At 31.4% G+C, this 22,347-nt stretch overlaps 2 protein-coding genes across 3 annotated transcripts; both read right to left on the bottom strand.

Moving 5' to 3' along the window:
• Positions 1–1,774: 1,774 nt before the first annotated feature.
• Positions 1,775–2,542, bottom strand: LOC139524901 (uncharacterized). Its single transcript, XM_071320344.1, has one exon. It carries the CDS (start codon positions 2,540–2,542, stop codon positions 1,775–1,777), a length of 768 nt encoding a protein of 255 aa, XP_071176445.1.
• An 8,804-nt stretch (positions 2,543–11,346) lies between these two features.
• On the bottom strand, positions 11,347–21,315 carry LOC139526920 (acid sphingomyelinase-like phosphodiesterase 3b). Of its 2 annotated transcripts, XM_071322094.1 has the most exons (7): positions 21,117–21,309; positions 20,349–20,559; positions 19,059–19,306; positions 17,499–17,662; positions 15,759–15,786; positions 15,547–15,699; positions 11,347–15,039 (listed from the first exon to the last, which is right to left on the bottom strand). In XM_071322094.1, exons 1-7 carry the CDS (start codon positions 21,187–21,189, stop codon positions 14,396–14,398), a joined length of 1,521 nt encoding a protein of 506 aa, XP_071178195.1. In that variant the 5' UTR covers positions 21,190–21,309; the 3' UTR covers positions 11,347–14,395. The 2 variants fall into 2 exon arrangements, with proteins under 2 accessions (XP_071178195.1, XP_071178184.1); XM_071322083.1 differs by lacking the exon at positions 15,759–15,786 and having other exon boundaries at positions 15,547–15,727; positions 21,117–21,315.
• Positions 21,316–22,347: the final 1,032 nt, after the last annotated feature.

Genomic DNA, 22,347 nt, shown 5'->3' with positions numbered 1-22,347 from the left:
CGCCACACCGTAGACGCGGGGTTTTGTCATAAGTGAAAGTTCCTCATCGTTAAATTATAATTCATGATCTGTATTTATTTTCTAATGAAAAAGCTAATTCAGTTCTATTAGCGTTAAGCCAGTCTAATATTAAAAATATAAGTAAATTTTTCCAACTCTTGTTCGATTTTTCCTTTTTTTTAACCAGCGTTGTGAGTTTCTTAATAGCAATAATATGAATAAATATTGAAGCTAAACATTTATATTGAAACATTTTCTCGTTTTAATTGTTTTATATAAATCATTTTTGGGGCTTTATTGTTGAATATGCGTTATGGGTTTTCCTCATTATCGAAGACCGTGTAGTGACCTATAGTTGATAACTTCTTTTGGTCTCTGTTGGAAAGTTGTTTCATTGGCATTCATGAAAACTTATCAGATCAATATAAAGCACACAGACATCTAATACATAATAAATACACAAACAAAGCGTGGCAGGCTATTTATACACCCCAACAACACAAAAAACAAGAAATGCAGTCCTGTTCAAATCATGCATCTAAGACTAAAATATCAATCAGTACGCATTCGTCATTCAATGGATTTAGGATAAAGACATTTTCGTTAACAGTCAGACACAAAAAAAATGGCCCTGTGTAATCCCAAGATACAGGTGTAGACAGTTTGTGAGCCATGAATGTGCAAATGTATATGAAATTAATATTTAGTTTGATTTTTTATTACTGATAACAAAATCAATAATAATACCAATAAACACAATATTCAAAGATCTAATCAGTATACATTGTTTAAGGGGTAACCTTTCAAAATAAGATTACTAAAAGGATCTTCAGGTTTACCCGGGTCGTATATAAATTTCCGAGCTCGATAAACAACATCTTTATAAAAATTAGAATGTGCGATCGGAATGCATCAAGTATGTTTGCATCCTTAGCTTTCCAATTTTTTATTTTTTTTTTTCTAATGATGGTTAATAAAGAATTTCATTTTTTGGGATACAATTGCCACTTAATCGAGAGCCTTTTCTTCTTTTTGTTTATTGTGCGTTTCAGTTCTACGATTTATTTTTACACTAATGGAGAAAAAAATCATGATACTGGCTTTCCCGCAGCCACAAGATAGTATGTCAGGAATCTCAACAATTTGAATACTACATGCATGTCTTATCTGTTAAATTTGTACACAATTCTTGGTCGGATTTGTAGTTTGAAGTATGATGGAGTGCTTGCCTTAATCCTATGTTGATAGCTAGTTTCTGATATGCTTTATGTCAAGTGGCAAACATTTCATGTATATTCAGGACCAGAACAAATTAACAATGAATACAAAATGTATGTTCAGTAGATAGGACAACCGGTATGACAGGCTAGAAATATGGACTGTCACTTGGAAAGAGTATATTAGATACGATCAGAAAACTTGCATTGCAACAGGTCACGCACAGACTGTTATCCGTTTGCCCCACATTTCCTTTAAATCATTTTCGAGGTTTTTTTTATCATTTGAATGATCTCTATCAGAGACATTGTATTATATGTCTCTGTCTCTATATACAAGATTTGAACTTTCTATGCATTCTGACGTTCGGGCAGTAGTCCTAAATTGAATATACAATTATGTTTATCAAATTCATTTTCGAATGGAATGAAATGGACATGTTAATCTGTTGATGAGTATATCCTATGCAAAATAATAGGTCAAAGATTACATGCAACTCCCTCTGGTTAAATATATATCTAATACAACTCAGCGAGTCTTTAAAAAATTTCCGTAATTATAATTTGTAAATTGAAATAGCAGCACCATCTTCATTAAGCACAACCAACTCTTCCTTATCATTGTTGAAAGCAATGTCGTAGGGATGTTTTATACCGTCAGATTCTCGTAGAATCTCGCCTTGGTACTGACCATCTTGAGAAAACTTGTGAATGTTGTGTGAATCGTATCCAGCAACATACAATGCACCACGTTTGTCTAAAGTAAGACCACTTGGACAGTCTATTTTCGCGTTATGGTGTATAAATCGTTTAAGTCCTCTGACTTGTTCACAGTGAATTTCGCCATGTTTCCCGTTTGTCCAAAATATACAGTTGTGGTCGTCTGTTGTGACATACCAAGGGTCGTATTTTGTATTTATTGTACTCGTGACATTTCCATGTGTATCCATCACGCTCAGTTTCCGGAAGTCGTTGTGTACGGCTATTTTGTCACCAAATTGATTTATCGCTTGGAAATTACCTCCTGCCTTCTGATACTGTTTTGTGTGGAAATTCTTCATGTTCATTTCTTGGAATCCTTTGCTCCCTGCTGTTACAACAACACATTTGTGATTCTTCAGTAAGGTAACATCGTGAATGGGGTTGTCAAATTCAAGAGTATCCCATTGATGAGTTTCTGGATCAAATACGTATCCGTGACATCCAAAACTTTCTACGAGGAACAAGCGACCACCTGGCAATAAGCAACATCTTAAACATTTAACATTCTCTCCGAATGTAGCAGTTCTAAAATACTTTATTGCTGGATTGTAGATTTTAGACATTTTACAAATTCCGGACAAGGATTATCTCTGTGAAAAAAAGGTAGCACGTGTAATCAATTGGTATTATTGATAGTTACCATTATAACATTAAGATAACCAAAATTGAATCAACAAGGTCCATGATGATCAAACAGTATAATTAAATAAAACGTATTTGCCGTATATAAAACTAAGGAGTTGTGGTATGATTGCGATTGAGACAACTATATCCACCAAAGTTCAAATGAAGTGGACGTAAGCAATTATAGGCAACCGTACGGGCTTCAACAATGAGAAAACCCCATGTCGTATAGTCGGCTATAAACAGTTAACATGGAAAATTGAAACATTTCAATTGAGAAAAATAACGGCCTAATTTATAGCAAAAAAACAAATATGACAGATGTGAACCAAAGACAATCACAGAACTACAGGCAACGGACTTGGAACAGGCACATACAGAAGGCGGCAGGTTTAAACATGTTTATGAGCACTCATTCACTCCTTACATTGGACAATGGTGTACCAGCACAACATAAAGACAAACTGTAAATTCATTTGAAACAGTTATATTTTAATTTAACTTTAAGCGATTGGGAAAACAATTGTGAAATACAAATGTATAGACTTGTTATTGGAGAAAGTTTCAAGTCTTCAAATTAGTACAATGCATAAAATGAAAATGGTTCGTACTAAAACTATAATTTAATTTTTGATGAGGAAGGTAATACAATTTTAACATTTAAGTAAACCAAATGATGTAAAGAATGAATTTAACATTTCGCGACTCGATCAATTTCAAAGAGATATGATTTTTAGTTTGCGAAATGGTAATGGACTTTAATTTTTTTTTCTGCATTTCCTGACAAAACGTGTTCGGAAACAGACTTTTCGTGATATAAACAAGATTGGCCCTGTGTCAGAAAATGGACACAAGTTAAAAAAAAAATGGTTGTTAGTCACATTAAAACTATGTTCACACAATATCTCAATATCAAGAATCCTTGGTGATTAGATCAGTATGAGTTTGTTATTTAAAAGGGGCGAAACAGAAGGGAATTGAAAGGGACAACTAGTTATCCCAACTGAAACTTTAACTGACTTCAGATTTCTAATAAAAACTGGTAGGAAACTTTTAAAAGATATTTTGTTGCCGCCACATTCGAACAACATACAAGACTAATCTGAGGCTACTACAGTGTAACAAATTCATTCTATGGACACCAATTCAATTAAAGCAATAACAGTATAAACATATAATAACTTACAATTATACTTCTTCCTAGTTTTAAGATTTTATTGATTATGTGGGATACGTTTTATTGACTATGATAAGGGTATATTTAAAGGTGCTTTATTGCATACATAAATTCATGTATCACGTGTTTTTTTCAATATTCATTTGTGCATTTAGATAAGAAAGAAAAAAAGAGTAACATTCAAGGGGATATATGCATTTGAGCTGGCAAATTAAAAAAAAATCTTTTGCAGGTAAGTATGTAGTACTTCTCTTATAAGGGAATTTTTATCTTGTAAAAGAATTTTATTTATAACAACCCAAATTTGAAATATGTACTGATAATAAATAAGCTAAAACATGTGTCCAAGGTCAATAACTTAAAAAACAATTTTGTGTTCTTAATCTTTAAAACTGTTTATAAATATCTTAGAAAAATATTTGATAGTCACTAATTTTCGAAGACATTGGTGATATAAACCATTGATATGTACTAAAGTATTTGGGGAAAAACTTCAAAACTTGAGCTTAATGTCGAACTAATATACGCTGCAAAAGTCAAATTCTTCTTCAAAACATCGCACTTATCTCTGAATTTACAACCACCACAAGGAAAGCTTGTCCACATCAATAATGATTTGATATTATGGAAAAAGGTTTTGGTGTATCGAATAATAATCTTGATAATCCATCGGAGTTTTTATGTTCAGCTGCCGTGTGCTATATAACCGTCTTATACTGGACACGATTCTAGATTCTAAAGAACTGGTTGATTTTCTCTATTAATAAAATTCAAGAGCTTTTTTTATGTTATTGTTGTCTGTCTTGACGATAAAGAGTTGTCCACGACAATCTTTTCCAGGAATTAAACTTCATGCTTAAAATAGACTACACAATTTTCAAGTTGTGATTTTGAAATTTGTACAAAAGATGCCTTAAGTTTTCCAATTTGAAACCATCGTCAAAACTGTCCCCTAGTACGATAAACGTCGTCAAGATAGGACAGGCACTTTTTCCATACAATTTATTGCAAATTGAAATGTATCGCACTACTTAATGCAGCAATACTATTACACAGATCAACGCCATTTTTTTTGCCTGATCGAACTTCCAAATGAAAGCTGTTCTGTGTTTGTACATTTCGTCAATTTATAGCTGTTAAAATAGCTACGATCATGCCAAGGGATGACAACTATACAATTCCACCACGTGTATCTGAACAAGATTTAATATGTGGAATGGGATAAGTGTCTTTTAGAGTCAATGCGTTAAGTAAACGACAATCAACACAGTTCTTCAAACTAAACGTCATTAAGATAGGTCAGCTACTCTTTCCATATAAGTCATCGCGAATTAAAATGTATCGCACTACTTAATGAAGCAACACTAGTACACAGATCAAACGCCATTTTTCTTTAGCCTGATCGAACTTCCAAATGAAAGCTGTTCTGTATCTGTACATTTCGTCAATTTATAGCTGCTATAATATCTACGATCATGTCAAGCCGGGGATGACAAATATACAATTCCACCACGTGTATCTGAACAAGATTTAATATGTGGAATGGGATAAGTGTCTTTTAGAGTCAATGCGTTAAGTAAACGACAATCAACACAGTTCTTCAAACTAAACGTCATTAAGATAGGTCAGCTACCCTTTCCATATAAGTCATCGCGAATTAAAATGTATCGCACTACTTAATGAAGCAACACTAGTACACAGATCAAACGCCATTTTTTCTTTAGCCTGATCGAACTTCCAAATGAAAGCTGTTCTGTGTCTGTACATTTCGTCAATGTATAGCTGCTAAAATAGCTACGATCATGTCAAGCCGGGGATGACAAATATACAATTCCACCACGTGTATCTGAACAAGATTTGATATGTGGAATAGGATAAGTGTCTTATAGAGTCAATGCGTTAAGTGAACGATAATCAACACAGTTTTTCAAACTAAACGTCATTAAGATAAGTCAGATACTCTTTCCATATAAGTCATCGCAAGTGAAAATGTATCACACTACTTAATGGAGCAGGACTATTACACAGATCAAAAGCCCAAAGAGCCAAGTGAGCTTTTCTCATCACTTGGCGTCCGTCGTCCGTTGTTTGTCGTCCGTTAAATTATACAAAAATCTTCTCCTCTAAAATTGCTGGTTCAAATTTTAATCAAACTTGGTCACTTTATCATTGGAGGTATCTAGTTTAAAAAATTACCCGATGACCGGGCTCACCAACAAAGATGGCCACCATGACTAAAAATAGAACATGGGGGTAAAATGTAGATTTTGGCTTGTATCTTGGCTACATATGGATTTTAAATCGGTTCAAAAACCAGCTTGGCTGAAATTTTCGGAAAACATGTTGTTAGGTTGCTGCCCCTTAATTGGTAATTTCCAGGAAATTTTGCAGTTTTTGGTTATTATCTTGAATTTTGATTATACATAGAGATGAACTGTAAACAACAATAATGATCAGCAAAGTAAGATCTACAAATACGTCAACATTGTGAAAATGTTCAATTGACCTCTTAATAGATAGATATAGGAAGATGTGGTCTGAATGCCAATGAGACAACTCTCCATCCAAATTGTCATTTATAGTACATTTTTGACAATTTTTTGCAATCTTACAAAGATCTTCTCCTCTGAAACAACTATGCCAAATTTAACCAAATTTGGTCACAGTCATTAATAGGGTATCTTTTTAAAAAAAAAATGTGTCCGATGATCCTGCCTGCCAACCAACATGGCCAACACGGCTACAATAGAACATAGGGGTAAAATGCAGTTTTTGGCTTATATCTCCGAAATTAAGCATTTAGAGCGACTAGGTTAAAATCTTTATGTCCTGAAATTTTCATACGAATCAGACAAGCCGTTGTTGGTTTCTGCCCGTGAAATAATAATTTAGAGGAAATTTTGCGGTTTTTGGTTATTATCTTGAATATTATTATAGATAGAGATAAACTGTAAACGGCAAAACTATTCAGCATAGTTAGATTTACAAATAAGCCAACATGACTAAAATGGTCATTGGAAACCATAAGGGGTTATTGCCTTTTAAAGTCAATTCTAACAATTTTCGTAATATTTTGTAATCTTTTACAAAAGTCTTCTCCTGAAATAACCAAGACAAATTAAACCAAACTTGGCCGCAATCCGCATTAGGGTAGCTAGTTACAAAAAATATGTCTAATGACCCTGCCTACCAACCATCATTGCAGAAATGGCTAAAAATAGAACTTAGGGGGAAATGCAGTTTTTGATTTATATCTCTGAAACCAAAGCAAAAGTATATATGGTTGCATAATTTCATAAGTCAATTGTAAATAGGAATATCAGGTGAGAGAAACAGACTTCTTTAGAGCCTTTAGTTTTCTAGCCTGTTTGTACTCCAAATGAAAGCTGTTCTGTGTTCGTCTTTTCGTCAAACGATCATGCCCAGGGATGACAAATATATATTTCCATCACGTGAACCAGATCAAGATTCAACGTTTGGAGTCGATGAGTTTAGTGAACGATAATCAACACAACACCTTAAATTGAAATTCAGTTAATTTTTTATTCCGGTTAATATCGTTTGAAAAAATATGTCGAACGTCACCAAACTTATCATGGGAAAAACCAAGACCTCCAACCGATGTATTGGTCAGTAATTCACAGGTCAATACTTATTTTGCATCATTAAACATAAATCGTCAACAGACGCTTGTCTCAATAACCAAAGCAAAATTTGCCAGACTAAAAACGTTTCCTTTCAATACATAAAAAATGCCAACTCACTCGACTGGATGGTTCTCGATTTTTCAAACCAGAATGACCACTGCCAACTAACATAGTTGTTATTGAACACTAAGATTTATAGAGGTTTGCTTAAATACAAACCACACAAAAATTGGCTTAAATAGCAGGAGTTACTTAGAAATTTAGAAATGCATACTAGTACTGTGAAGTCGTGATTTAATTATAAAATTGAAAATGGAAACGGTAAATTGACAAAGAGACAACAACCCGACCAAAGGACAGAAAACAGCCGAAGGCTTCCAATAGGTCGTCAACTGTTTAATTGATAATATCACCTCCTTATTAAAATAAAGGCAACAGTAGTATACCGCTGTACAAACTCATAAATCCATGGACAAAAAACAAAATCGGGGTAACAAACTAAAACTGAGGGAAACGCATTAAATATAAGAGGAGAACAACGACACAACATTACAATGTAACACACACAGAAACAGACCAAGCATCAGACAAAATCCCACGAGAATAACAAATATAACATCAAAACCAAATACATGAATTTGGGATAGACAAGTACCGTGACACGTCATATCGCAATTTACACTCAAAAATAATTTACACTAAAAAAAAAAGAAAAAATAACCGACGCAACGTTAAAATGTAACACACACAGAAACGAACTATAATATAACAATGGCCATATTCCTGATTTGGTACAGGACATTTTTAAAGGAAAAAATGGTGGGTTGAACCTGGGTTTGTGGCATGCCAAACCTCCCTCTTTTATAGCCATGTGAAACATAACATTAAAATGACAACTCAACACCACAGGAGTACAATATATATAAATTGGAGAACACAATTGACAAAGAAACACAAGAACAACAGCCAACAAAAGGCAACAAGTTCAAAATTTTAATACGCCAGGACCTGAAGGCATAAAACTTTGCTCAGTGCTCGGAGCACAAAAATCATGCTCGAAACATGAAATCAAGCAATTTGATTGGTTGATTTTCGAGTCCGAGTACAAAAATCATGCTCGAAAGTTTTATGACCGTGAGGCCAGAAGTGCATTTTGTCCACACAAGATCTACTAGTGACGCCCAGATACAAAAGTTTGAAAGCCGAAACAAGCACAAAGTCGAACAGCATCGAGGACCAAAGGATAAAAAAAAGTTGAGCCAAAAACGGCCAGGGTTTTCTTTTAGTTACCAGAACACCCCTATTATTTAAAATAATTTATACTTTTGCAAACAGTAAATTTATAAAATTACTATACAAAAGATGTACATGATAAAACTGAAGTATTAACTAATTACAGGAAACAACTGAAATACATTACATAACCAGACATTTGCAACACAAAATGTAGACACATCCGAATAAGTTTAAACCTATACGCCAAGTGACGTCATATTTGAAATTGTAAAAAATGACAAAAAATGACGTCATTTGAATTTGTAAAACAGATCATCAAAAAATGAAAAATGACGTCACATTTGAATGGATAAGATATAATTAGGATTGATTTAAGATTATATGTGAACTAAATACTGATATTGCATTTAATAACAATGCACATTTTAATACTTAATAATAGCAAACTAAGGTAGCAATTAACTATATTATAAAGCTATGTCCGGTTTGTTTTGAATCTAACTTCATACGTAAAATATCGTACCGATTACGTTGAACAAAATCAAATCTAATAAATGAATGCGGTGTTTAATTTTCTTTACCATAACGCATAAATATAATAGAAAAGACGTTAACACATTTGACAAAATCCGATGAGAATTACAAATATAACGTTAAACATTTAAACTAAATACATGAATTTGGGATAGACAAGTACCGTAACACGTCTTATAGTAATGCGAATTCACACTCAGCAAAACAGTCACAATCGGGAACAAGTCACGTTTGGTATTTAAAAGATTAGACGACATAATGACAAACCACAATCTACCATGTGGTAAAAATGTCCTTAGCTAGTTTGGTCAAAGACACATCGTATGGATCCACCAATTCGTGATGGTGTCCATAAAATTTACGGAGTGTCAATTTTAATCTGTCCTCCTCATAACTTTGTTGGAGCAGTTTCTGCCTAAGGAGCACACTCCTGTATATGAAGTCCGTATAGTGTGAACAAGCACGAGAATAACGTATCAATTGTGATATGTAAACACCATACGAAGGGGCAGAGGGTATGTTACTGCTGAGAAATGGGAAATTGATAATTGGGAAGCTGAAATCGTCCCGTTTATCATAGATTTTCGTGTGAAGTCGTCCATCTACGTCAATATTGAGGAAAAGATCAAGGTATGAAGCAGTCCTTCTAGTATCAGTAGTATCCTTAATTTCAAGTTCACTTGGATATATGAGATGTAGGTATTGGCTGAAATATGGGTTATTCAATGATACAACATCATCAATATATCGGAAAGTAAAATTAAAGAATTTCGCAAGGTGCTTTTTCTTTTTGTCTTTTAGAAGGTTCTGAATGAATTCTGCTTCAAACGAGTACAAAAACAAATCAGCCAGCAGGGGTGCACAATTAGTTCCCATTGGAATACCGACTGTCTGTTGAAATATAAATCCTTCAAACTCAACAAATATATTGTCGATCAAAAAGCATTTTGATAATATCATCTTCAGTATATTTTCTGGAAGATTCAGTGTGATTCTTCACAAAATATGAATTATTGTAACCCAAAACAAGAAATTTGTATCTACGATTCCTATTTTTATAGAAAAAGCTGTTTTATGAGATGGTGAAGTCGATCTTTCAACTGAGCATTGTAGTATATAGCGTAGAAAAATCAAAAGTTTTTATGTTGCTGCAAAATTGCAAAGATTGTGATCGAAGATTAAGCAGTAGATCTTTCGATTTTTTGAGAATCCACATCTGGTTAACACCACTGGTAGAATATATCTCCTCACAATATTTTTGAAGCCCATCTTTAACTGTAGAAAGAATAGTAGTCAGTACTTTAGAAAATGTTTAGTCGAACATTTTGAAGACCCAGCTATGTATCGTTCTTTATATGGAGTTTTGTATAATTTAGGTATCCAGTATAATGAAGGCAAGTTTTCTTCGTTTTCTTTGATGTTGATACCAAAAGAAAGAAGGACAGATTTATGATTTATTAAGTGTAAGCACATAGCTCCTTCTATAGTTATCAACACACAGCCTGAAAATTTCACAGAAAGATTGCACATGCACATATATAAAGTGGTGCATCATTTATTATGAAATTGTTGAGAATAGTCCTTTATTTCACCAGACATAAAATTTTTATAGCGTTATTTCCTCATTAATCTTATATCTTTCTTAAGGATTTCAGATTTTAAATTGGTGAAAGGCCTTGGCAATAAACTTCTTTGTCTTTGCTTGTTTGTGTGTGTCCATCTGTATAAGGTCATTGTGAAAGTAATTCCTCTCACTATGTTTTGTGTTTTAATGCAAAATATACTCAATCTAAATAATCAATTAATTTGAAGAGTTGGACATTTCACGACTGAGTAGCAATTTTGTTTCGATTTATATGCTCTTCAAGTCAGAGATATTCCAGAACATTTGGTCATACTTTGAACAGTTTGTAGTGGTATTTCTGTACTTGTAGTTCTACTTGGATGTAGTTTTCACAAGTGGAACATGTCCGTAGATATCTGTGACACAGGTATTGAAAATATGTCAAACAAATCATGATATCATCCATAAAACTTAAATACAGAAGTAAACTTAAAACCTCTAGTCTGTTAACATTTGATTTTAGAAACACCTGAAGTGTGTGCTAACTAACTGACGCAACTGTTGCTTAAACTGCTTTGATAAAAATACCAATGATTTAATTTTATTACATAAATATAATAATCTCATCACAAATAATCATTACAAAACATAATATGAACATACAGCATTTTAAAAAAGAGGTTGGCCATTTTTACATTTACGAAGTTAAAATACACTTCAAACAAACTACTTTGTACATCATAACAAGGAATTCAGAAATTTTAAAATATTTTTGCCCTTTAATTAAGCATGGTAATTGTTCAATGTTTAACATTTACGTTCCACCTAGGGGACAATTCTATACTGTTAAAGGATGTTTGTGGCATTGTAAATAACATTTCCCAATCAGCATCATATTAATGGCAATTACTTATATCAAGTACTTTATAAATAAAAAACTTAAAATTTAAAAGAGAAGAATTAAACCAGATGTATATACATGCATTATTTAAATTATAAAACAGATACAACTACAAGTACACAATACATTTTTTAATCACAAAAACTTTTCAAATAAAATCAATTATTTTATTTTCTCTTCAATACCTTTCAGTGATGATTTGCATGGGAATTATATTTCTTTTCCTAAAAAAAACCCAATCTTTCTTGAGCTTCACACCACAATAAATTAACAAATGCTTAGGGAAAGATTGTTGATCTATAAAAACAGTTATGCAAACATCTAACAATGCCCTTGCTACTATTGAAAAAGTTATTGCTTTAACATTAGTACCCTAATCAGAGACATTTGATCATGCGTGAGCTTTATCAAATATGAATGACTGTTATGTTTATGATATCATAGTTTATTATTTAATTGCACATAGAATTAAAAGATAATAATAACAAAACATTTAGTATAAAAAATCAAATAACACATAGCTGAGAGGGTAATAGAGCAGATTGTTACCCCTAAAGAAAACATTGTCAACCTTGGCTAACATGACAATGTTTTTTTTTCTGGGTAATAATCTGCTCTATCACCCTTGTTCGCTTTCAATTTGTAAAAAAAAACACCAAAAAACAGGAAGGAATCGAGGAAGTGGGAGGGGGTCCTTGCAAGCAAATGTTTGAAGTGATACTTGATAGTTCTATGCAATTTTAATATATGAAGTTCCATAAGTAGGCCTGCCACCCTACTAAATCTACATTTGCAACCTATGTGAATAAAAGCAACCAATGAACATAGAATTTTAAAAAGCTACACCCACCTAATAAATAAACACTATATTATACATTGTTCATATATACTTTGTGCAAACTGTTATTTTTTAAACAATTACATTTTTTATTAATTTTAAAAAGTAATTGACATTATATTTATTGTAAATCATTGAATAATTGATAGAAATATGTTACAATAAATTATCATCCCATGATATACATGTATAATAATAAATATTTTACAAGCTATCGATTTTGAAATCAAGAATCTACATGTAAATTTCAGATTAATGAGGTGTGATTGATTTCACATGGAATGATACATGACCGTTTTTATCTAACTAGACAATTCTAGCCTAAGTTTTTTTATTAAAATTTCACTTTCAGATTCAAAATGTATTAAAATAACATATATATTTTACAAAGACCTACCAATTTAAAAATTGAGTGCTGTATTTTTAAAAATTTAAACAAAATGAAATCAAGTGACAATCACATGTTAGCAAGAAGTGCTTCATTTGCACAGTGCATGATATAATGTTATAGGTTAGAGTATATAAATTGGTGATAAAAATTAAAAAAATATTATACCAACTTTAAAAATCAAATCTGGACATTTCCAGACAGTTCTTTCATTAAACCTGACTTTCAATTATTATTGAAACACTGCATTTATTAGATGGTTACATTAATTTTACAATTAAGTTTCCACATAACATACGAATATTATGACAAGACTGGCTGCCAGACTATAAATATTAATGGTATACTGGACACTAAATAACATGTCAATGATTGTGGTATTCAATCCAGATTTGGTAACTTTCATATTTAAACAACAAGGATATTAGTTAATTTTTGTTGTTGCTTCAAAGAATAGAACTCAATTGTATTATTTAGTTTTTGGGAAGTCAATTGGTCATGTTACAATAAATTAGTCCTGTAACAGATTTCTATGAGATTTTTCATACACCTTCAGCATATTAAACTGAATTATTTTTGCATCATTTAAACAAAAATAAACTATTTTTAGTTAATCTGTGGTCTTGCTTTTCCGAATTTGTTTTTTTTTCTACTTATTGGGACATTATCAGTATAGACTATTTTTTTATACTTTTCTCTTATTGAATGAATTATGTGAAAAGGCTCAAGAAAATTTAAATAATAATTTGTGTATACCTTCCAACAATCAATAAGACAAATTTTTGTTTATACAAAATAAAATTAGTATCATAAAAATAACATATGCATAAAAAATGGATAAAAACAAGCAATCAAAAGCTCTGACACTTTTAGTATTATTACTGTTAGTTCAGAAGCATTTTAATTATTATATAAAATTTCAATGGAATAGATTCTCCAAAACATACAAACTCACATTTTGAGTTTTTACGTTATTGTTAAGTATCATTTCCTGAAACCCCTATAATCAAACTTAAAATTGAGAATGGAAATGGCGAATGTGTCAAAGAGACAACAACCCAACCATAGAGCAGACCATAGCAGAAGGTCACCAACAAGTCTTCAATGCAGGGTCCTTCAGCTGGCCCCTAAACAAATATATATACTAGTTCAGTGATAATGAACGCCATATTTTGTGTTACTTGTTTAACAATTGAAATACATTGTACCAGTAATTAATGCACACCACATTTTTTTTAATTTGCAGTATAATTAATTAAATGAACTATCAATAAAAAATAAAAAGTCTACTGGGTAATCAAACCTGTTTTACAAGTTCTATACATTATAGTATGCAATCACATTATCTTTGACATTACAAAATAAAATAATAATAATTGAGCACCATTCAATATTTTTAGCAGTATTTAATAATATGCCAAAAATAAACACATGTATGTGTTAATCATAATTTCACAACCTTATAATTAGTTTTGAAAAAGTAAATAAAAAACTGTTTTTTTCTCCTTTAATTTATTGGACCTTTGCCAACTGGTGATGAAAATCTTGAATATTGATGAGGAATAAAAACAGTGTGTTTCTTAATACAGATAATAGCAACAATAACAGCCAATACAAAGACAGTCCCTGCAAGTGTGCAAATAACAATAACCATATAACGGGGCACATGTGCTTTAGGTCGTGGGGTAGTATGGGGATGGGAATGTGGTTCTGGATTCAAGGTTGGGTTTGGTTTATTTAAACAATCATTGAAGTCACTCATCCTAAGTTCTGTTATAGAACAAACATGGACTCTCTTGCATGTTTCATTACAGTCAGGATTCAGGTTCTGGCTGACAGAATTATACTGAATGTACTTCTTGAAAAGTTTTGGATTATTCCTAAATGATTTAGCTGCCTTCATGAAATCTACTGGGGTTAAGCTTGTGAGTCCATAATCTTTCTTGGCATCATATTCCTTTTCCCATTTATCTTTATTGGTTGTAATAACTGCAGACAAGTTAAGGAAATACTGATGGTAGTCTAGTATTTCTCCAGTGTCTCTGTTATATTCATAAAGTCTTATTGATGGGTTGTTGGAACCCACACCTGGTAGAGTACTCTTCCATGGAGTTACTGCTGGACTTAGAAACAACATTCCTGAAGGCGTTCCTAGAAATAAAGAGGTATGTTTCAATTAGATAATAGATCTCTGTTTTGGTTTTATTATGTTGTCCTTTTGCTGTTTAATTGACAAACATCCCTATTAGAGCTTGCAATAAGGCATTCATTATTGGCATCATTGTGGTGATTTTATAAAATGTTGCATATATTTGCTCCACTTTGTTTAAAATGACATACTAGGTATGTGAAAAAGATTTGCTGTACCTTTTTTTATAAAGATATATGTGAAAAAAGATTTGCTTCACCTTTTTTCAATGTAAATTTAACTGTCCTGAGTGTCCCAAGAAAGGTGCAGTGTCAGTAGTTGTTCTTTATTTTCAATTTTTATTTTATGAAACTGAGTGCCACTTGATGGCAGATCTTTAGTAGTCTCAGCTAATCTGATAAAAAATGTTCTAAAAACTGAGAGATTTAGAGTTTATTAAGCAAAAATGATATGATATGACAAATCTAAATTTCAAGTTAAGGCTACAAGATTAGAAGATGCCACTTTACCACTGCTGTCTTTAAGGATCCTAAAGCTATCTGTATGTTCATGTCCATATATTTGTGCTGCTATAATCCCACTGTACTGGGATACTAAGTGGACATATTTCTCATTGAAATTATTACTGAACCACATTAATCCTGACGACAACTCAAATAAACCTGGTGGAATGTGAGATATTATAATCACCTGAAATAAACAATTTATCACTGAAATAAACCTGGAGGAATGTGAGATATTATAATCACCTGAAATAAACCAATTATCACTGAAATAAATAAATTATCACTGAAATAATCCAATTATCATTGAAATAATCCAACTATCACTGAAATAAATAAATGATCACTGAAAAAATCAAATTTTCACTGAAAAAATCAAATTATCACTGAAATAAACAAATTATCACTATCACTGAAATAAACAAAATCACTGAAACAAACAAATTATCACTGAAACAAACCAATTATCACTGAAATAAACCAATTGTCATTGAAACAAACTTGTCACATAAAATCGCAAAAATTAAATAATGTGTTTATTAAAATATTGTCATATAAAGTTTGCACACACAAATTGATAAACATTGATATGAATAAAAAGGGATATGGAATGTAGCACTTCAAATTTTAAGAGTTATTTCAAATCATTTTTTGATTCTGATGAAAATGAAAGATGTATGGAAGTTCATCTTCAATAATGTAATTGAACAGAAACAAAGAGTCTAAGTAATTTAGAAGCAGATTTAATAGTTTGGTTTAAACGACATTAATAAATGATATATCAAATTTAATTGTTGAAGTGTTTAAAGAAAATAGCACAGTTTAATTTAACAGTGAATCTATAGTCCATTTTCTGAAAATGTAAGTTTCAGTGAGTATCTTATACAAATGACGCAAAAAAGCATTTCAAACGCTAGTAAATGTAATGTCATTTTACAAATTTTATGGGAGATTCAAATATTTTAAACTATTTTATTACTTTTAATCCTAATTTACTGAGAAAAAATTACGAATTCTTCTTTCAAAACTTTCTCTGTTAATAAAATCATGGACCAGTCAATCAAACAGATAAAATAGCATATTAGTAGAAACAGATATGTTTACTTAGCAAATATCACCCAATATCATTAATAGGATGATAATCATCTAAACAACATTAGCTAATTTCACAAATTTTATTGTTTATGACATTTAAAATAATTGCTTGATACTAAATATAAAAATATTAAATCAAATAGTACAGTTGTAATATTTATGAAAGGCTATAACACTGTAATGACTATACTATTTAATAGGCTTTATAAAGAATCTATTTGAGTGATAATAAGGAAAGGTGTTATAACTACAAATTAGCATGACTATTATAAACTGTATAGTCTTCTAGGTGATATATGCTAAAATAAACAAATCCTTAAAAACCAAGGGTACCTCATATCAAACATGCTACTGAAATTTGTCACTTCAAAAAAAATCTAAATAAATACTTGAAATGTTTATGCAAAGAGCATGTAAATTCTACAAATCTACAAGTAAATCTAACAAAACTTGCAAGCTCCACATGTACATTTAAAAGAAGGTGCACAAAGGCATAATATGGTGAAGATTTGGAGGAGCAGGGAGAAGAAATATATACTAGATGATTTAAAATTTAATATTTACTACAGTAAACTGCAAAAACAATTCTGATAAAGAGCAAAACAAAAGTTGCATAATGAAAATATATGGTTAAGAACTTTAAATTGTGAGAAAGTTTGAAGAATCGAGAAAAATAGGACAGAATGAAGAATAAACAGACTAGGGGAAAACTTAAACTGCCAGCTTTAGAAAGCTGGGAATAATAATGGCTTATTATATGTTTGTAAGTCATTGCACAAATTCTACTGAGAAGATAAGCTATTTTTGGGGAGAGTAAGATTTCTCCTTAACATTTCAAGAAAATAACAGATGTATAATGTTACCTTTTTTTGACTGATCTGAGCTTGTTTTAACTGTTTCTCTAACCATTTTAATTGACCAGAAGGATCAGTACTATTTTGAGTCAGTGGATTAAAGCCATAGTACAAGTTGGTGTTAAGTCCCAGGACTAATAAGTTTGGATTTAAGGAACTGCTATAGTATCCACCTGTAAGTAAAGAAATTACAAGAAGAATGTAAATGATATATTGAGTTTTACTGTAAATTTAGAAATTATTGCGTGCATTAATAATTACATTAGATGTAAGTTTCATTGTAATACGCTATTCTGATTGGCTAACTAGCAATTTCGTGATATTCCTTAATCAATTGCATTACACAATGCAACTTTTCATTCATGATGACACGAGGTCCCACAATAAAGTGCATAGGTAAATGAAATAAAAACTTGATAAAAGGCGTGTTTTCATGATCCCATAGGTAAAAATGTAATTATAAGTATTGAATGCCTTTTTTATAACTTTATAGGGTTGTAAAAGCGTTGACCGTGCGCACATTTTTAGTATGAAGCGCTTCCGCGCTTCATACAAAATGTACTTCGGTCAACGCTTTTACACCCCAATAAATTTACAAAAAAGAGCATTTAAGTCATTTTAGACAACATTTCATGTGGTTTTAATTTTTGTGTTATTGAGAAAAATCCTGTTTAATGCATATAACCAATTTCATATTCTAGTTTAAATTATTGTGATTATCATGATTATAACCCTATTGCATTTTTTGCAATAATTAAAACATCCAATAATTTCTGAATTTACAGTAGTATGATATGAATAAATATCATATATATTAAGGAGAGCAATTCTAATGTAGAAGAATCCTACAAATCTAAATAAATGTGGTGTTAGTTTTAACTTTACAAGAACATTGTCAAACAAAAAACAGAATATTTTTTTTTGGCTAACTTGAATTTGAATGTACAATGTTTTTATCACAAACTACCTATATCATACATTTTTTGAGTAATATCCTCCAGATATTCAGAGTAAGTTGAATATCAGTAATAATATCTCTGAAGTGTGTTGCTTCAAAGGACTACAGACTTTATTCATATCAGGAGAAAACTGCTAAAATTACCTCATTTCATAACTTTTCATTTATATTTACATATTATTGAGCATGATAAGCAAAAACCTTTTCTAAAAAGAAAAACTTTTCTTAAAAGATATCTATTAAGTTTCTTGTACATTTATCAAGATGTCAACATGAGTGAAGCATAGGTCCTTTGATTTTCATTTTCCCCATGTGTGTGAAGTGATTTTGTGCCATGAGTTAATAGATATAGTGCCACCAAACTCTTCCTTTTCCATTTTATTCATAAAAAAAATATTTGTAATGTCTATCTTCAAAATGTCTGTACCAAGTCAGGAATATGAGGTTGTTATCCATTGTTTTATGTGTTCGAGCTTTCCATTTTGCCATTTGGTTAGGGACTTTCTTCAGAGTTTGGTATTTCTGTTAGTTTACTTCTCCTATAACTTAGAATGTTTTACCATTCCCTTAGTATAAATCCTCTTTTTCTTACTTCACTATCTACTGTTTACCTGTTTTAAATACTGTTGACTCATTCTCTCCGAGTAGTTTCGACCACTGACTTACAGACAGTATATTTGAGTAGTAAGATGTGGCACCAGGTGGGAAGGCATCTTTGGGGTACTCATCATGGTTCCCTAAAACTGGGTATATAGATGTATTTGGAAATACCTTCATCAACTTTTCAGTCACATTACCAATGTTGTAGTATATTTTAGTCTGGTCAAGGTCAGTGTCGTTTACATGAGGAACACTGTCACTTTAATTAAATAATAAATCTTTAATTAATTCTGAAATATTTAACTACATGAACTTAGGACACATTCATATATCAAAATTTAATAAAGATCAAAATATCAAATGAATTATAAGTAATCTTAATGTGTCTATTTCCTACATACTATTTAGTACATTTTGTGCTGACTAGTTTGTTTTTTTTATCTTTCATTCAACTTTAGTTTTTAAGCTGCATTTGAACCATGAAAATCAGTTCATGGACAATAGACATATGCCAAATGAAATATTTAGAACACCAGGGCAGGCATCTGTTTATAAGATAAATAAGTATCCAGGTGCTTTAAACTTTAAACAAAAAGCTAACATCAGTGTCGCTTCTAGATGTCAGACTTTAAATAAAAAGCTAACGCCAGTGTCAACGAATAAGGATCCTGGTTTTTCTCATTCAGCAACATTTGTCCTAGCTAGACAAGACAAAATAAATCAACTACAGTCAGCCAAAAGCAAAACCATGGTAAGAAGGGGAGATAATTACCACACAAATTTTTATATGTATTCTATAAAATTTCTATTCTTTTTACATTCTTTATGTTAAAATTTCACAAAAAAATTACAACTAAGATTGATTGTAGTGTAATGGTGGTCACTTTGTTTGCTTGTCTATATTCTATTTATATGGGGAAATAGGTTAATGTTCATATTGCTTATACTAGTTCGGTAACTCTATCTCCTGAGACTGGCCATGTAATTATTGTTGTCTGGACTTCCTGCTTCTTGCACATGCCTGACATCCGGCCGGGCTGGGCTCGTTGTCCCTGGGAACTATAAGTATGACGTCACTCACCAGGTTCGTGCAGTCTACACTTCGGATTTGAAATGAGCAGATGCTCATACAATTTGGCTTGCAAAGATGGAACTTTATAAGGATAAGTAGACTAGCCACTAGTTTTTGTGAAACTGACTCCTGTATTGTAAAAAATAATTTGGGATGATCATGTGTTTTAAATAAGTATATATAAAATATTATACAAAACCCATCTTTATTAGAATTCAAATAAACCTACCCAGTCCAAAAAATAAAATCTGGATTCGGATGAATGCTCTGCATTGCATTGATAGCTGAAATAATGAGTTTCATTGGTGAATCACAGAGATAGTTTCCATAGATACTGTTGCTATGACTTTTGCCTCTATCAGAATGGCACATTGTATTTGGATCTCCATTTGTACTATAGTTAGCATCATAATGGAAGTCTGTCACTTGCCAAAAGTAACCTGAAATAAACACTGCAGATAAAAGGTACACATGATACTGCAGAAAAAGCAATATCTTAACTGTCTTTGTAAATGCTGTCTAGTACGCGTTATGATCAGTTTCACATTTTGAAGATGAATATATGAGTACTGTTGATTTTAAATGTTCAGCGGCAAGTCAAACATATAGTTCTACAGAATGGCCATTTTATTAACTACATTGGTAAAGGCTGACTAAGTACACCATTCAGTTTGATATACTGATGGTGAATAAGCGTAATTTCAAGGATTGACTATTGTTTCTTCATGTCCAGTTGCAATTATTACAATTAATTTTGTAGAAATACTAATGAATATATTGAAATAAACAAAAATGTTAACTGATCCTTCTTAAAAGTTTTAATAGTTTTTTTAATCCAACATAACTATTGGCGTTATTAATTCTGCTTTAAATATGTGCTGTTAGTTTTAGGTCCTTTGGAAAAAAAATCCAAGCAAACAAGATCCTTTCCTTGTTCATCTCATCTTCATAACTGATGTTCTTATCAAAATTTCAATTTGCCCTTCTTGATACATACCTTTCTTCACGACGCTGCCGTCACTGCTGCAGATGAAAGCAAAGAAAGCAAGATAAATGATTAGGATCTGCATGGTCACATCAGGAAATATTTCTTTGTTCAGGAAGTTATTTGCTTTTTAACTTTTTTAACTGTAGTTTCACTTTCTCTTTCTCAAAGTCCAAAACAAACGACGTTTATTGACTTCATTTGTAAAATTGAAACAAGGGGAGATAAAAAAAAAAGTTATAGTATTGTCGTACCCTAACTGTTTCGTACCCTGGCAATAACCATTTTGTACCCTGATATTTCGTATCTTGATACTTAAAACATTGGAAACTATAGCAGTGTTCTGTTCATAGTTACATAGTCCTATGTGTGTTTCTTAGGATTTATATACAATATAAATGTTATTTTAAAATTATTAGTAGAGTTTACTACCGCATCTGTTAAAATAAACTATACTGCAATGTCTTATGTATCATGTTTCTCATTTCTTTATTATGTGACCAAGCTTAAAGATGTTACTCGCATCATTTTGGACTTCAGCTTAAAATTCAAAATTTTGACTTTTTTTTATCAAATCATTTGTTTTTATAATTTCTTTGATATTGAGGTTTCTCGATATTACATATTAAAATATGTTTTGAGGTGCTCATTTGAAATCCTCAGTTTGGACATCGAGTGACATGTTTTACACCGTAAACATAATTAGCGACAATTGACCTGTATTTATAACTGTATGTTCTTAATTATTGTAATCCGCGATTATCAATTCGCATTTATTCTTTCAATTTCTAAAAAAAAAGTATAATCTTTGACAATGAAATATATCACTCAATTAGATTGTCATTTGTTAGGATTATTCTTGTCAATTTAATTTTGTATGAATACCACATCTTCTTACTCTTGTGTTGTTTGCCGGAAATTTTTTATACAGAAGATTGGACCCGAGATTGAAGAATGTAAAAAAAGAAGTCACTTGAACGGACAGAAGTTATAGGACCAAAAAGTCACATTATGGTTTTGAAATTATTTTTCTTGGAATCAAAAAACTCTAATTTTTGAAAACTTTTTGTATTTTTCTTGACATAAGAAAACATTTATTTAAGGATTATGTACCCTTGTGTTGATTCAATGCTAAACATATGGAAATTTTATAGAAAATCCACACCCTTTGTCCTTGTATTCTTATATTTGACAATTTGATGACTGATAGATATAGGATTATTGCATGCAGTGCTAGCATTGA

Source organism: Mytilus edulis, chromosome 1 (genome assembly GCF_963676685.1).
Source record: "Mytilus edulis chromosome 1, xbMytEdul2.2, whole genome shotgun sequence".
NCBI lineage: Eukaryota > Metazoa > Mollusca > Bivalvia > Mytilida > Mytilidae > Mytilus > Mytilus edulis.
The sequence above is the reverse complement of the archived record's forward strand: the minus strand, read 5'-3'. Positions and strand labels throughout refer to the sequence as shown.

Coding starts and splice junctions, on each gene's coding strand:
- LOC139524901 (XM_071320344.1), bottom strand. CDS start 2,542: ATGTCTAAAATCTACAATCCAGCAATAAAGTATTTTAGAACTGCTACA.
- LOC139526920 (XM_071322083.1), bottom strand. CDS start 21,189: ATGCAGATCCTAATCATTTATCTTGCTTTCTTTGCTTTCATCTGCAGC. Junction 20,560..21,116: donor CGGCAGCGTCGTGAAGAAAG/GTATGTATCAAG, acceptor TGTTTATTTCAG/GTTACTTTTGGCAAGTGACA. Junction 17,663..19,058: donor GTCAACAGTATTTAAAACAG/GTAAACAGTAGA, acceptor CTTTACTTACAG/GTGGATACTATAGCAGTTCC.